Source organism: Uloborus diversus, chromosome 6 (assembly GCF_026930045.1).
Source record: "Uloborus diversus isolate 005 chromosome 6, Udiv.v.3.1, whole genome shotgun sequence".
Lineage (NCBI taxonomy): Eukaryota > Metazoa > Arthropoda > Arachnida > Araneae > Uloboridae > Uloborus > Uloborus diversus.
The window spans coordinates 63180163-63194840 of NC_072736.1; the positions used below are offsets into that span (position 1 = coordinate 63180163).

A 14678-nucleotide genomic window follows, 5' to 3' on the forward strand; every position below is an offset into this window, starting at 1 on the left:
GAAAGGAGGAATGAATAACTTGTGCTGAAACTCTCGGAATCGGATGTTGCTCCTGACGGAATCTGGAAGATGATTTTGACAGATTGCTTTTCTACAAGTGACCAGGAGGTCACTTGTAGAAAATCATCGTTAGACCACTCTGTCGCAAACTTGCATTGCATGGGCAATTGCAACAACGGAATCAAAATATTTATTCAGGACGAAGGGAACGACGATCACATCAATACATTACCGATTTCTAAGAACTTTTCCACTGCTGTTGACATGACCCTTCCGTCTCAGAATAGAACCAAGATGTCACCTTAAAGATGATATTTTTATTTTCTAATCACTGTCAGTCCATATACATACTTTCAAAATACGATTAATAGTAAAGTAATAAGAACTATAATTACAAAAAGGTACTGCCGATCAACTACATTTACCTTATTTCTATTATTGAAATTTTCATTATCCTGCTATAGCGTCACATATTCATTTCAATAAGAGTAACGAATTTGATTTCATGCTATAACTTCAGTTTTTGATTGCTTGTCAGCTGGGTGTCGCTGTGATTGGGCATAGGCTTCGTATTTCTTAGGTATCAGGTTTGAATCTGCAGTTCAAGTGCTCAGCCGGTGGATTTTCAAGACACAGAAAACCGTCAGGGTCCTTGTCACATGATTGCTGCACAAGATCCCTTGAGCGCCTGCTTGGCACAGACACTCTGGGACAAAAAGAACGAGATTTTTTTTTTCTCCAAAAGTATTGGTTTTCAAGAACGCGTACCTAAAATAACACTGAAAATGTGACATACATATATGTATGAAAACAATTTCACAATAAATTTAGTTAACTTTTACTTTTATTCGGAACACATTTTTCCTGCCGTTTCCGAGATATAATCGAAAACCACAAAATTTCGCTCCCACTTCTCACCTTTAACTCCCCCCCCCCCAGCGTCGGGGACTTTCAGTATATTTACTTATTACTTACTTCTAAGAAATTTCTTTCTGAGGAAATGCTGGCTTTCTGCACCGTTAAATAACGCAATGGGTATGGAGCTAATTCATACTGCATAAACGTAGTTCTGCAAATCAAATGATGTTACGCTTTTTCTCAACATTTTGACCCCCTCCTCATTTGTTACAAAGTACTTTTCATAAACTAATTTTTTACTTCTTATTCTTTCCCTCCCCTTCTCCCAAACCACAATTTTACCACCCCCAACCCTAATTTTATGACCCCCACCCCAACCCTTAAACATCATTTGAGTTGTAGTAATCCACAAATACTTTTTTATTGTTCATCAGGATTGTCGAATTCATTGAAGAAAGAAAAAGTGCGTGATCCTTTCGAGTCAGTTTGAAATGTGTGAATGGCAAGTGTTCCATTTTTTTTTGCCATGACAGTGCGTGTTTGAAATTCTGTAACTTTTCATTGGTTGAATAAAATATAACAAAGTAGCATATCAAATTTAAGGAAATTTTAAGCTCTACAACTTTGTCACTGACAATTTTCAGGAATACTGATTCTGAGAGGCACTAGAAGCAAATGTTTGACAAAAAGAGAGCATTTTTCCGAAAATCATCGATTTTTCATAACGTATACCCGGAAAATTATTGGAAATTTGACACATATGTGTAGAAACAGTTTCATAATAAATTTATTTAGCTTGAATTTTTATTTTAAACGCATTTTTTCCTCCGCTTCCGACATTTTCTCGAAAAACCCAAAGTTTTCTTCCCCCCTCCGTCCCACCTTTAGCTCACCACCCAGTGTCGGGAACTTTTAGTATGTTTACTTACCAACTACCCCTAACAATATTCTGAAGTCAAAAATTATCGCATTCCATGCACGCTACACCCCTGTTTTGAGCACTCATTGACTGGACTATCTATATACATGCAAAATTCTTCTTTTTTAAGGGGGGGGATTAGGGATTCCTCTTCCCTTTTTTAGCTCTATTTTAACTTATTTTCTGCCATAAAATAAGTGAAGTATTTCACCTAAAAATCATGAGAAATTTTCGAAATCTTGCCAAATTGCCACTTTTCTTTTTTGTTGCGCCCCTGGCGAGAGCCACTGCTGCCAACCCTTTGGTACGTCCCGTCGTGATATGTACCTAAGAACGCACTGACAACCGAAATATACATTTCGAGCATCCCCGATTGAGTTAGCACGAGTTTTCTCGTGACGTCTCTATGTGCGCATGTGTGTACGACGTTTATCACACATATATCAAAATGGTATACCGTAGAAGGTTGAAATTTCGTATGTATACTCTGAATAGATTCTAGTTCTGATTCTCCTCTTTTGGTTGTATTCGGATGTTCCTAAAGAGGTTTTAAACCTGTTTTACGGTGTGTTTAATTTCAATGCAGACTTTAGCTATTATAATGGCGACAAATTTTGCTTCAAAAATGGTTTTTTGAATCGGGTACCAACTTGACTCTATTGACGATATTTAGCGAGTAATCCATTGAATCATGTTTAAATTTTCAATATTTAGGAAATAGATCTCTGTAAAACACTTTTTGCATTGGTTCGTGACAAACAAGGAGCGTAATTACCATAGTATTTTCTTGCTCCCTCTAATAAGGCATAGGTTCCCAATTGGGGGTTCGCTAGAGGTTTTCAGGGGGTTCGCGAAAAAAATATTGTAATGGCGGAGTTTTAACATGCCTACTTCTGATGAAGTTTCATGTTCAAGTGGTTTCAGGCAAATTTTGCTCCTTTTTTATTTATTTGTCTCTCCCACATTCGATACTCTTGGCATTCAAATATTTGCATACTTCCTGACATATTTTACATTTAAATAATTTAGTATGTCATTGCGAAGTGCCGGTTTTAGCGCTTCCATTGACAATGATAGTCCTGAATCCATTCTGAAAAAACTCTACTAATGAATACAATGTCCTCAGATGAAAGAATTTGAAAGCTTTCGTTTCCTCAGAAGCTTTTGATAGGAAAGATTGATTAAACTTGATGAAAACATTACAGGGAGCATATACAAGCATCTAAAATATTTGAACGTTTAGTTTCTTTACTATTTGAGTCGAACGAAAGCTATCGCTCTTCTCTTGTGTTGTCAAAAATGCATAGCAGTGAGATCACGCTGTTTGTAGCTATGATTTTCACACTACATTGACTACAATTATCTACCTCGAGCTTTATTGTCGAAAAAGGGAGAGAATAGCCAGCAATCCAAGAATACCACAGGAAGTAAATACGCATTTTACTCTGCACTTATAACATAATTACGAGTTCCCTGAAAGGTATTTTAAAGATCATTCTTTAATTGACTTCTGATTTAGTGATTAGAGATAAATGTACTCTAGTGTCAGAAAAATTTCAGCTTAACTTTTGAGCGAGCCTCTTTGTTCTGCAAATATCTCATTTTCAAAGTTGATTGAAGCTCAACACAAGATAATCACTGTGTTTATTTTTTGGTGAATTTGGTTTGTATTCATTTTTTAGCGATCATTTTAGTTCGAAGCAAAATTTGTAATTATATATTTTGCAATTGTTTCCATTCTTGTTAGAAACTACTGAGCAGCATCAAGCTAAAAAATAAAAAATTAATCCCAAATTTTATTGTCTGTGCGTGGGAGTGCTCGTTTTTTTTTTTTTTTTTCTTTTTACTTGTTATTTATTACTTAGTACTCAAGGGGTTCGCCGACTGGGAAGAGGTTGGGAACCGCTGCTCTAAGGCACTATTCTATTGATTTTTTTTTTTTTTGTTCACAGATGAATGTTTGAAGTATTTTGTTTGCAGTTTTAGATCAAGGAAAAGCCGATTGATATTTTTGCTTTCCTTACTATATGTCTGATACTCGCATGCAGGGACGTGCACAGAAATTTGGGGTCCCGTCATAAAAATTACTTTTCCCGACGTACCTCCATATTGTTTACCCCTATATTTCACGCCTAGTTTTAAAAATATTTGGCCCCCTTCAGGCTTGGGCCCTTGTCAACAGGTGTCCCTTCTCCCCTGTGCATGCCTCTGTTCACATACGGAGTGAGGGGGGGGGGGTGACGCATGTTTGTCTGGTACATCCCCAATTTCGCCGACACGAAATCCCCCCCCCCCCAAATGTTCAGTTTTAGTCATACCTTTTTATATATTAAACGGGGAGGAAATCTGAAATGCCAGCGAAACTGGGGATAAGCCGTTTGTTTGAAGAACCTAAGTTTTGAGATTTTGGCTAGGAGAGAAGCAGAAAATCCCCAAACCTATTCCTTTCCTTTTCCGAAACGAAAGGTATTCTTAAAAAATTACGTTTTTAGAACACTATCGTAATAATTCCGAGGAAATGTTATGAAATCCCCTGCCCCTAACATTATCGAAGGTCGTCTGAAATTGCATATTTTGAAACTTTGAAAAATTACCCGGGAGAAAGTCCTGAACGCAATTCCTTACCCCTAATGACTAAAACTTTTCTAAAATATCCAGAGGAAGCCCTGTAAACCGCACCCATTGCTAACATTACCAATTGTCGTCTAAAACTGTCTTTATGAAACTTCAATTTCGAAAAGTTTCCGGGCGGAAGGAGTTTTAAGTGCAATTCCTTCCCCTTACGTCATCAAATGTGGTGGATTCTTGCGTTTTTAGGACTTTAATTCCAAAACTTGACTTACCCCCTTAAATTTACATGCTGTAAGAAAACTGTCCAAAATTTCTTTTTCGGACTTCAATTCGGAAAAATTCAGGATAAAAATGTAAATTTTTATTCAAGATCGTAAATGTGACTATCACCATGATTTTCAAAATCATTTTCGAAATTAAAATTTTGTCGAACAAGTACTTTCATTGATGTTTAAGCAAACGTCCATTGCTTCGGTTTTCTCTGCATTTTGTTGAATTCTGAAAAAAAAAAAAAAAAAAAAAAAAACTGTTTGTGATCCACATGAGCAATGCTACTCGGAATAATTAACGAGATATTTCCAACGATTATCGATTTAATTCGGCAGTTTTATCAAGTTGAATACTTTTATATTCTTTTTCTTCTCTAATAAAATTGCAATGCTAGATATCTTTTATTTTTTCTCTCTGATGCTCCTTCCGTTTGCTCTTCTTCCCACGCTTGTGTTTTCCAAGCAATGATTCAACTATTTTATACTCCACTATTTATTACTTGTGAGTTTTGACCTTATGTGATAAGGACAAATTCTTTTCTTCCGCTCGAACCAAGCGCAAACCTTTTGAGTTAGGAGTTACTAGTTCGACATCAACTTCTAGGAAATGTCTTTAATGAGTAGATTTTTCGTTCCTGTTGGCCCTTGACTTATAAATAGAAAATATGCCCCCGTTATATTTATTTAGTTTTTGCACTGAGAGCACCAGATGGTGGAAAGCATCATTTTCTCCGGTTTTTTAAACTAGCGCCAATGGAATCAAAACAATAGTTCGTCATACTGGACAAGGATGCATTGTCTTAAAGGAACAATGGAAGAATCCCGAAATGTAGACTATACTCATTAGTAACTTTATTACTTGTTAAATTTGTTTTATGTTTTCTGCATAGCATTTAGCATACTAAGTAACCAAAATATTTTCGCATTTTTCTGACCAAAAATTTAAAAAAGCAAAGAGAATTGCTATTAGTCGAGTATTCTTTCCACTTGCGGTACAATTTTTGGGAAAAATAAATCGAATTTATTCTTTTTCTGCGAATTGTATTGAATGTGAAATATTCGATGTTTTACTTCGAAGAATAAATTTTCATTTTAGTCTTTGTCGTTCTTTAAAACAATTAGCAGTTTGTACGTTTTTTTTTTTTAATTGTGCATTTAATAAGCAGCTACAGGTTGTTTATTATTTTTTACGGATTGGTGTTGATGTATCTGCTGATATTTCACCAATTTTGTTTACTGTTTGCAAATTGAGACAGTAAGAAGCAAAGGGATATAAGTGGCAAAATTAAAATTTTTTTTAGATATCCAGTACAAGTGGTAGGAGCAGTGTCGTCAATGCCCCCCCCCCCCCTTATCGCCGTATTTTATTTTCCAAAGCTAGAAATTATTTTAAAAAAGCAGAAATCTCAAAATTTTCAGAACAAGATTGCAGTAGACCCTCGTTTTACGCGAGTTTATTTTACGCGGTTTCGATTATACGCGATTTAAGATTTGGGACCTTTATTTTATTTTACGCGGATAAGTTTCAGTTTTACGCAGATGCGACAATGCAAACAGATAAAAATTTCCCCTCTTACAAAATTCAAACTCCTACAGATTTCAGATTATGCGCAATAAACAGCATTTTGGCGTGCTATTAACCGATCTTGGGCCACTGGAGACATTTTATGCAATTGGTTCCAGAGCTCTTTCCAGAAGTGAAGTTACAAACTCACACAGTTCAGAACTCACTGGAAGAAGACCTTTTAGGAGGGACAAAGGAGGGCAAAAGCAACGAGGATACCGACATCGATGACACAGAACCAAAAACGTTCACATTGAAAATTTTAAGTCATTCCTTGACAATAGAAATGATCTTTCTGATTTTGTTAATGAAGGAAGATTCTATCATGGAAATGATCATGGATGCGTTAATGCTCTGAAACGAACTACAGAGAAAAATTCTTGTTTGCCAAAAGACTCCTTTTCATAAACATTAAATTAATTTATGTTTTCTTTATGCATGTTGTGCATAGAAATCGATATACGTACACATTAAACTTATTATACAATTAATCATCACTAGAATGAAGTACCTTTTGTCCTTTACAGAATCTAACCCCTATTTTATCACTAATATTAAATTTTAATTTACGCGGCATTGCCGAAGAAAGTAACCCCCGCGTAAAACGAGGGTCTACTGTATTTGTTATACTTTGAAAATCTGTTTACACAACAATATAGCACAAGCAGTAACTTTTAGTTTATGTAATCATTGTTTTAATATTACTAAATCAATTCTTTTACTTAAGCAAGCCATACTTGTTTAATAAAATTATGAAATTATTACCAAGTGTTTGTGACACCTCAAAATACTTCGAGGGTGTTATTATTATTTATTAGGGGAGGGTTATTATCTATGTGTAACAGGGTTCTCGCGGCCTTGAAAAATCCTTGAAAAGTCCTTGAATCTCATTTTGACTTTCAAGCAGGGCTGTGGAGTCGGAGTCGGAGTCGAAGAGTCGGAGTCGGACTAATTTTGGGGTAAAGGAGTCGGAGTCGGAGTCGTTAGAAAACATGTCGACTCCGACTCCGACTCCGGGCTTCTTTTTGTCTTTCATTTTTACTGATTCTCATTGCATTTTTTAGAAACTGACTACTAGCAATTGGTTCGATTACATGTATAAAAAGTTACTAATGAAAAAAAATAACTGCTGCAATGGCAATCAGCTAGCTTGAGTGCTTATCGAACTTTCTGTAGCCGTCCCCTAGTTTGCTTGCTTTTTAACTTAACTAATATACAGCAACTGTCAGCAAACAGTTTTATCGCCTAACATTTTCAAGTAATCAATTTCAAATAAAAATAAAAATATAGTGTTTTGTTCGATCTCAGTTATAAAATAGTAAAAGGGACGTAACAATTTAGTAAGTCGGGGCCCGTACCTCAGGTGGAAACTTTTGAGAGTGATCGACAAATTCAAATAAGTTCTTGCGCGAAAACACGAATACAAAAGATCCGATGAAATAATCTAATGTTTTTTTTTCTTTATTAAGACTATTTCTATAAGTTTGGTTCTCACTAAAAAATTTGGAGCAAAATAAGTATAAATGATTTCTTGATTACAATACTAAATAATTGCAGTTAATCTTAAAATCTTCACATTAAGGTTAATTCTAAAGCAGCCAATAAAATTGAAATTAAAAATTTAGCGAAGAAGAAATATAGTTATAGTAAAAACTATTCGTATAAATCTGTATACCGCCGCATTTTGTGTAAAATTTGCTCCTGACGTATATGTGCCCTATTTTCGTTGAAATTTTATTGATGAAATATAATTTAAAATATAATCGGGAGAATTTTCAGAATTAAAGTATTTATACCTTTTATAAACTCTGAAATTAACTTTAGGTGTCACCTACCACATGGGTGTCACCCGGGGCAAACCACACCCTCTCGAGAACTTGGACTTAGAAAAAAAAAAAGCTTTTTTCCTCCCAAATTACAGCTTTCAAAAATTGAAAACACACGATTTGATCAATATCTATTTGTTAAATATTAAAGGGGGCAAGGTAATCCTTTTCAATTTTTTTAAAGGAATTTTTAAGTCATTTCATTTTTAAACTCGTAACTGTTGGAAAATTTGATTTTTAAATTGAATTTCTAACGTTGTATGCATCTTGGGTTTACAAAAAAAATGCGAAATTTTCATAAAAAGGAATTAATATTTTAATCTCTGTTTAAAGGTTTCCCCCCTTCTCCTAAAGAGAGAGAGGGAATTGAAAAATACAATTAAAAAAATCCGGAGTCGGAGTCGGAGTTGGAGTCGGAGTCGGGCGTTTCAAAATCCAGGAGTCGGAGTCGGGGTCGGAGTCGGACATTTTCCTTCCGACTCCGCAGCCCTGCTTTCAAGGGCCCCCAAAAGTACTTGAAAGTCATATGAAGTCCTTGAAGGTTTTGAAAAGTCTTTGAAGACTATGATTTCTACGAAAGAATTCCCCTCTTGTGCGGTGCGATGAAGCACATGCTTCACATTCCAGCAGAGTAAGCCAGTAAAGATCAGACCTAGTTTGTAAAGGGGCGACCTAAAAAAGTCCGTCGCCATCCCCTCCCTCCCGTTGTTTCTAAGAAAAAATATCTTGGGATGAATAGGAATTATGCACTAACTCAAGAGGGTTGAAGAAAATATATAGCTTAGGAAGCATACGCTTGAGAGTTAGCATATCAAGGAAGATCGTTTTTTGATCAGAATAGCAATACTTATCAGTCACGCGTGAAACATAGACGCCATATTTGGTCACTCACAAGATGGAAGTAGGCAAAATGCTTAAGTTTCCAAAAACAGAACAGAATTTGATGTTTATTTAAACGCAAACTAATGAAAATAGCGTAAAATGTGCTGTAAAGCATTTTCTGTATTTATACATAATTTTTTTTTCTTTTTTTTTTGATTACTTAAAATAGTTTTCTTGAGAAATGAAAAATTTTGTATTTAAAAGTTCATCTTACTTTTATTGCATTGGACGCTAATGTGCTAAAAGCTATTACAGTTCAATTAAATTGGTGTTTAATTAGGGTTTTTATTTTGTAATTATTTTTGTGCTACAAATTCAAAAACCGAAATTTAAATTTTCAATCGCAGTCGCCATATTTGGTCACTTCCAAGATGAAAGTAGACAAGATTCTTTAAGTGCTTAAGTTTTCAAAAACAGAATTGAATGTCTATTGTAATACAATGCAAACTATGGAACATTCAGGAAAATGTGCATTTTTTTTTCTACCTGAATAATTAATTATTTTCTTGAAAAATGCAAAATTTTTTCCCTCAAATTATCAAATTTTATCCTCGGAATATTATTTTATCCTTATTGTTTTGGACGCTAATGAGCTAAAAACTGACACTTTCATCTAAATTATAGTTTTTTTATCGTTTTTAATTATTTATAATTAGTTATATGCAACATTTTTCGCGTAGTCGCCGTGTTTGGTCACTCGCAAGATAGAAGCAGCAAGCAGACAAGACTATAAATTGCCTGAGTTTCCAAAAACAGAATTGGATGCCTATCTCAGTGAAAACTACTGAGAATTTCATAAAAAGGGCCGGAAATCATGTATTATTTTTTAAATTATTTTCTGTAAAAGTGAAATTTTATCAGAAAAATTGTATTTGATCCTCACCACTTCAGAGGTTTTGCGATAAACTAAAACTATTTCATCTAATATGCAGTTTGTTACTTCTCATCTATTTGCTTATCTATTTATTTTGCAAAAATAAATAAATAATAACCTGTCTTCACTTAAGTTTTCCAAAATGCATTTTTATAGCTTTTAAAATGCTATCGAAATTTCTACTTATTTCTTTTTCTTTTTTTTTTTCATGAATGTAGTAAAAATTAGTGCTAAAAGCCCTACAATTATTTCATAAAATCTTGTCGTTCATAATTAACTCCTAAAAAATGATTCTGTACTAATTATAATTTTAAAAAAAAGAGAGGGGGATACTTACTTTCAAAAATGATTAATGAATTGAAATTGCTACTGAATTGTTTACATTATGGACGTATACTGTTGTGAATGATTTGGGGGGGTCATGAATTTACTAAGCACCCTCAGAAATTTCCCTACTTGCCCAAGCGATTCATACATTCCTTTTACCATTTTATAACTGTGATCGTGGTAAAAAAAATATATATATTTTTTTTATTTGAAAGTGATTAGTTAGGAAATGTTAAGCAGCAAAACTTTTCGCTGACAGTTGCTATCACTTCAAGTTAAAAAATAAGCAAACTAGGAGGCAGGGTAGGTAGCTGTTAGAAAAAGCTTGATAAACAATCAAGCCAGCTGTTTGCCATAATGACAAACATTTTCTTATTAGTAGCATGTAATCAAATTAATAGGTAGTCAGTTTTAAAATAATGCAAGGAGAGTCAGTGGAAATTAAAGAAATAAAAAAAACCTGGAGTCAGATTTGGCATGTTTTCGAGCGACTCGGACTCCTTTACCCCAAAATCAGTCCGACTCCACAGCCCTGACAAAAATGATGATCGCAGAAATGAACCATTTTTGTCCAAAAGAATAAGAATCGGATTTTTTTACCATAATGTTAATTGCTTTTAACTTTTCTTACTTTGTTTCCATTTGTATTCAAAAATAGCAGCAAAACGTTTCCGATTTTTTTCAGAAAGGGGGGGGGGGGCTCGATTTATACGCGTGTTTTCGATTTTCCCCCCAATTTTCTCCCTAAAAGTAGGGGGGGGGGGAAGGAATTTTGCACTAGTATTTTTGGTATTAAAAGTAAAGAGTATTGAAAAGATTCAAAAAATAAACAAATATTAAAAAAGTGTCAAATTAGTATTAATTAATTTTAAATTTTATGTTTAAAAATCGAGTGCATCCCTCCGTGCACGTGTGTGATTACGAAAAGTAAACCTAAAGGAAGTGAAAAATAAATTGTTCATCAACTTATTGTTAAAATATTTTGTGAACTTCTTGCTGTATTTTTTATTTTTAAATTAAATTGATCTCTGTAAAAGTTTTGTTTATGTACCTGTCTATGTGGATAATGTAGTAAAGACTGCTAAATTTCAATGTAGTTTAATTTTTACAGTCACTTGGCTTCCAAAATGTCTCATAAAGAGAATGCAAATGAGAACCAGGATGACCTAAAAAGCCCTGAAATATTTGATCCTGATGATCCAGAGTGTCAGCGACAAATGTGGAGGCCACCTGACATAAAGCAAGATGTTCAAGAAATGGAGCGGCGAAAGCGAGTAGAAATTATTATGAACAGGTGAGCCTTCTTCGTTTTATGATAGTTATTCCCCCTGCATTAAGGGATAGTCGAAAGACCATAACGCTGCAGAAACGGTCCAGTAGAGTTTTGCTAGACTAAAAAAGCCAGCAACAGAAAAGTGATATGCTTGAAGATGAGACAAACATTAAAAGATAATTAAAATTCATATAGTCACTTGTAGAACAGAGGGGATAGTCCTGAGAAGAAACAACACCTTTGCACTATAAGGGTTAGTACAAAAAATTGATAAAAAGTGGCAACTTAAGTTCGACACAGCAATGTGCCTTGACATTTCCTGAGGAGAAGGTGTAGTCAAAATATTTTTGCAGGTTTTCCTGTGTCTTGGTGTACATTTCTGAATTTCTTTTTTATCTTACACTGCATCGTGGAACAAGCCTTTTTAGAGGAATAATAGTAAGCTGTTTAAGAGGATAAGATTAAAGCTGTTGAGGCAGTTTATAAGCCTCTCTAGTGACCTGAACAGTACATTTGTAGCCCAAAACACCACAATGGTTATTTTGCAAAACAGTTACTTTGTAACTGCTGGATTAACCTGAAACTTATGCCTGCCATATTTTCCTTATACGCTGATGCAGATTATCAGTGCTTTTTTTCTCAACACTAACACATTGAACCTTTATATTTACAGTAAGATTCACCAATATAGACCGTTTTGCTGCCTGTAGGTTGTTTATTTTACATAGCTTAAATGTTCTTTCGCTGCCTATAGCTTGTTTATTTTACATAGATTAAACATAGGCGGATTTAGGACTGAGTTCCTGGGGGGGCAGGATTTTTTTTTTAGCAGCATTTTTATTGCCCCCCACTCTCATGTTTTTGTCTGTTTCCTGTGATGCATAAGTCCATGCTTTACTTTTTTGTGTGTCGTTTTCATTGATGCGTGTTTTCATGCTGTCCTTTTTGAATTGACCTAAAGAGAGGGAGTTGGTATCAAGAGAGTGACGCAGGGCTCCAATTTTAGGGGGCCGGGGGTTTCTCCCCCGGAGGAAATTTTGTAAAATGGTTATAAAATTCTGCATTTTGAAGGTTAATTGTATAGACATAGAAATTGATAACCAGATTATACAGTTATACATATTGTTCAAATTTTGTAAGAAAGAGCCATTTTAAGTTTGAAAGAAAAAATAAACTATAGATTTCTCATTACAGCAACTTTTTTTAATTATAAGTAGTGAAGAAAACGAAAAGAAATAGAGGTAGTGTATATTTTTTTCCTGGCAAAACAGATTAACAATATGCAGTAGAAGTAATTGGAGCCCACTTTGCTTAGGATTTTCAAAGACTTATCTAATTATTTTCAAGGACTCTAGAATAAATAAAATTATTTAACGCACTTCATTTGTACTTTCCAGTCTCTGATATTTTAATACTTGAGTGTAAAGTTTTACAGTCCTGTTCTAACTTTGTGAGAAATAGCTATTTTAAATTTAAAAGGAAAAAAAACCATAGATTTCTCATTACAACAACTTCTATTCAGTTACAAGTGGGACAGAGAACAAAGAGGAATAGAAGTAGAGTGTAATTTTATTTTTGGGCTAAACAGATTGACAATATGCAGAAGTAAGATAAAAGCAAGCAACACCAAAAGAATTTCCAAAATTTTGCATTTAGGATTGAATAAATAGCAAGATATGAAACATGTGAGTCACAAAAATTAATTTCAAATAATATGTTACGAACGTGAGAACCACGATTTTTACATTTTTGATACATGATGTGGCAAGGAGCTGAATTTGACATATTTTGGCATTCCTCCCTCTCTACCATTTGTTCGAAATTTTAAAATTTAAGGTTTGTAGCCACACTTTTCCAAATATTCAAGGTTTTCAAGCACTTAAAAATGAAATTAGTTTTTTCCAAGCAATTTCCATTTTTTTAAGGAACGAATCATGAATTTTTTTTTTTTTTTGGGGGGGGGGGGGGGGGGAGTTAGGAACCCACTTTAAAGCAGGGGCCCTAAGCAATAGCTTGTTTACCTTATAGGCAAATTCGGCCCTGTTTGTAATTCACTCTTACCTGCAAATTTTTGCTTGATTTGTTTGTAATTTTTACGAAAATTCGTCAGTTTTTACGGTTAAAGGATTTTTACGATTTTACCAATCTTTGTTGGGTTTTTATAGACTTTTAAAAAATTTCAGCAAATTTTTCCAAAACTTTTGATGGCTCAATTATTTAGATTTCAAAAATGACAAGGTCTGACTCAATTAGACTTAGATGATTATGACTTACCTTACTTTTTAAACAGTATTTATAAAGTAGTGAGTGCAAAAGTTCGTGCGGAGTTTGTGAAAGAAAGTCATACAGTGATTAGGAAAGCAAAACTCTTTATTCAATCAATGATATATTCTCCATCGTTGTCTATAATCTTCTTCCAACGTTCTGGTAGCACACGGATGCTCCGATCATAAAAACTGCATGGTTTAGATTCGAAGAACGAAGACACGACGTTTTGTAAGGCATTTAAAGAGTCAAGTTTTTTTCCATTTAAATGATTTTGCATTGACCTGAATAAGTGATAATCCGATGTTGCGATATCAGGAGAATACGGAAGATGAGTTAGGACATCCCATTTCAGGCTGTTCAGTTTGCGTAGCGTCTGTCTTGAAACGTGTGGTCTAGCGTTATTTGGATGAAAGACTACGCCTTTGCGATTTGACAAACTCGGACGTTTCTGTTTGACTTTTCGGTTCAGATTAGTTAATTGATGACAGTACTTGTCCGAATCAATCGTTTGGCCGGCGGGGAGAAACTCAAAATAAATTATACCCTTGCAATCCCAATAAACACAGAGCATCACCTTCATCGGGTGCAAACTGGCCTTTGCCATTGCGTCACCATGTTCACCTGCCTGTTTCCATGTGCGTTTGCGCTGAACGTTATCGTACAGGACCCATTTTTCATTGCCCGTCACTAATCGATCCAAAAACGGCTCGTTTTTGAGCTGCTCGAGTAAATTTATGGCAGCAGAAATTCGCTGGATTTTGTTGCTGTCAGTCAACAAATGGGGCACCCATATATCGAGCTTTAAATCAAATCCGATTTTTTTTTAACGCCGAAAAGCGGTTGATTGGTCAACGTTAAGTGCTGTAGCAACTTCCTCTGTTGAAATTCGCGGAGTATTCTGAACTAAAGAACACAAAACGTCGCCATCAATGTCGGAAGGTCGACCTGAGCGTGTTTCGTCTTCCAGCTAAAAATCTCCGCAACGAAATTTTGCAAACCATTTTTCCAGTTTGTTTAGCTGGTGCTTGATTTTGATAAACGTCTTGA

General features: G+C 34.7%; 1 protein-coding gene across 3 annotated transcripts in view; it reads left to right on the top strand.

The window, feature by feature from the left end:
- LOC129225158 (protein hu-li tai shao-like) overlaps positions 1-14678 on the top strand; it is a 114226-nt gene that overhangs the window by 26602 nt on the left and 72946 nt on the right. For all 3 annotated transcript variants that reach the window (XM_054859721.1, XM_054859719.1, XM_054859720.1), the window contains exon 2: positions 11202-11384. In XM_054859721.1, the coding sequence (XP_054715696.1) occupies positions 11218-11384 (167 nt within the window). In that variant the 5' untranslated portion in view covers positions 11202-11217. The remainder of the gene's footprint in view (positions 1-11201; positions 11385-14678) is intronic.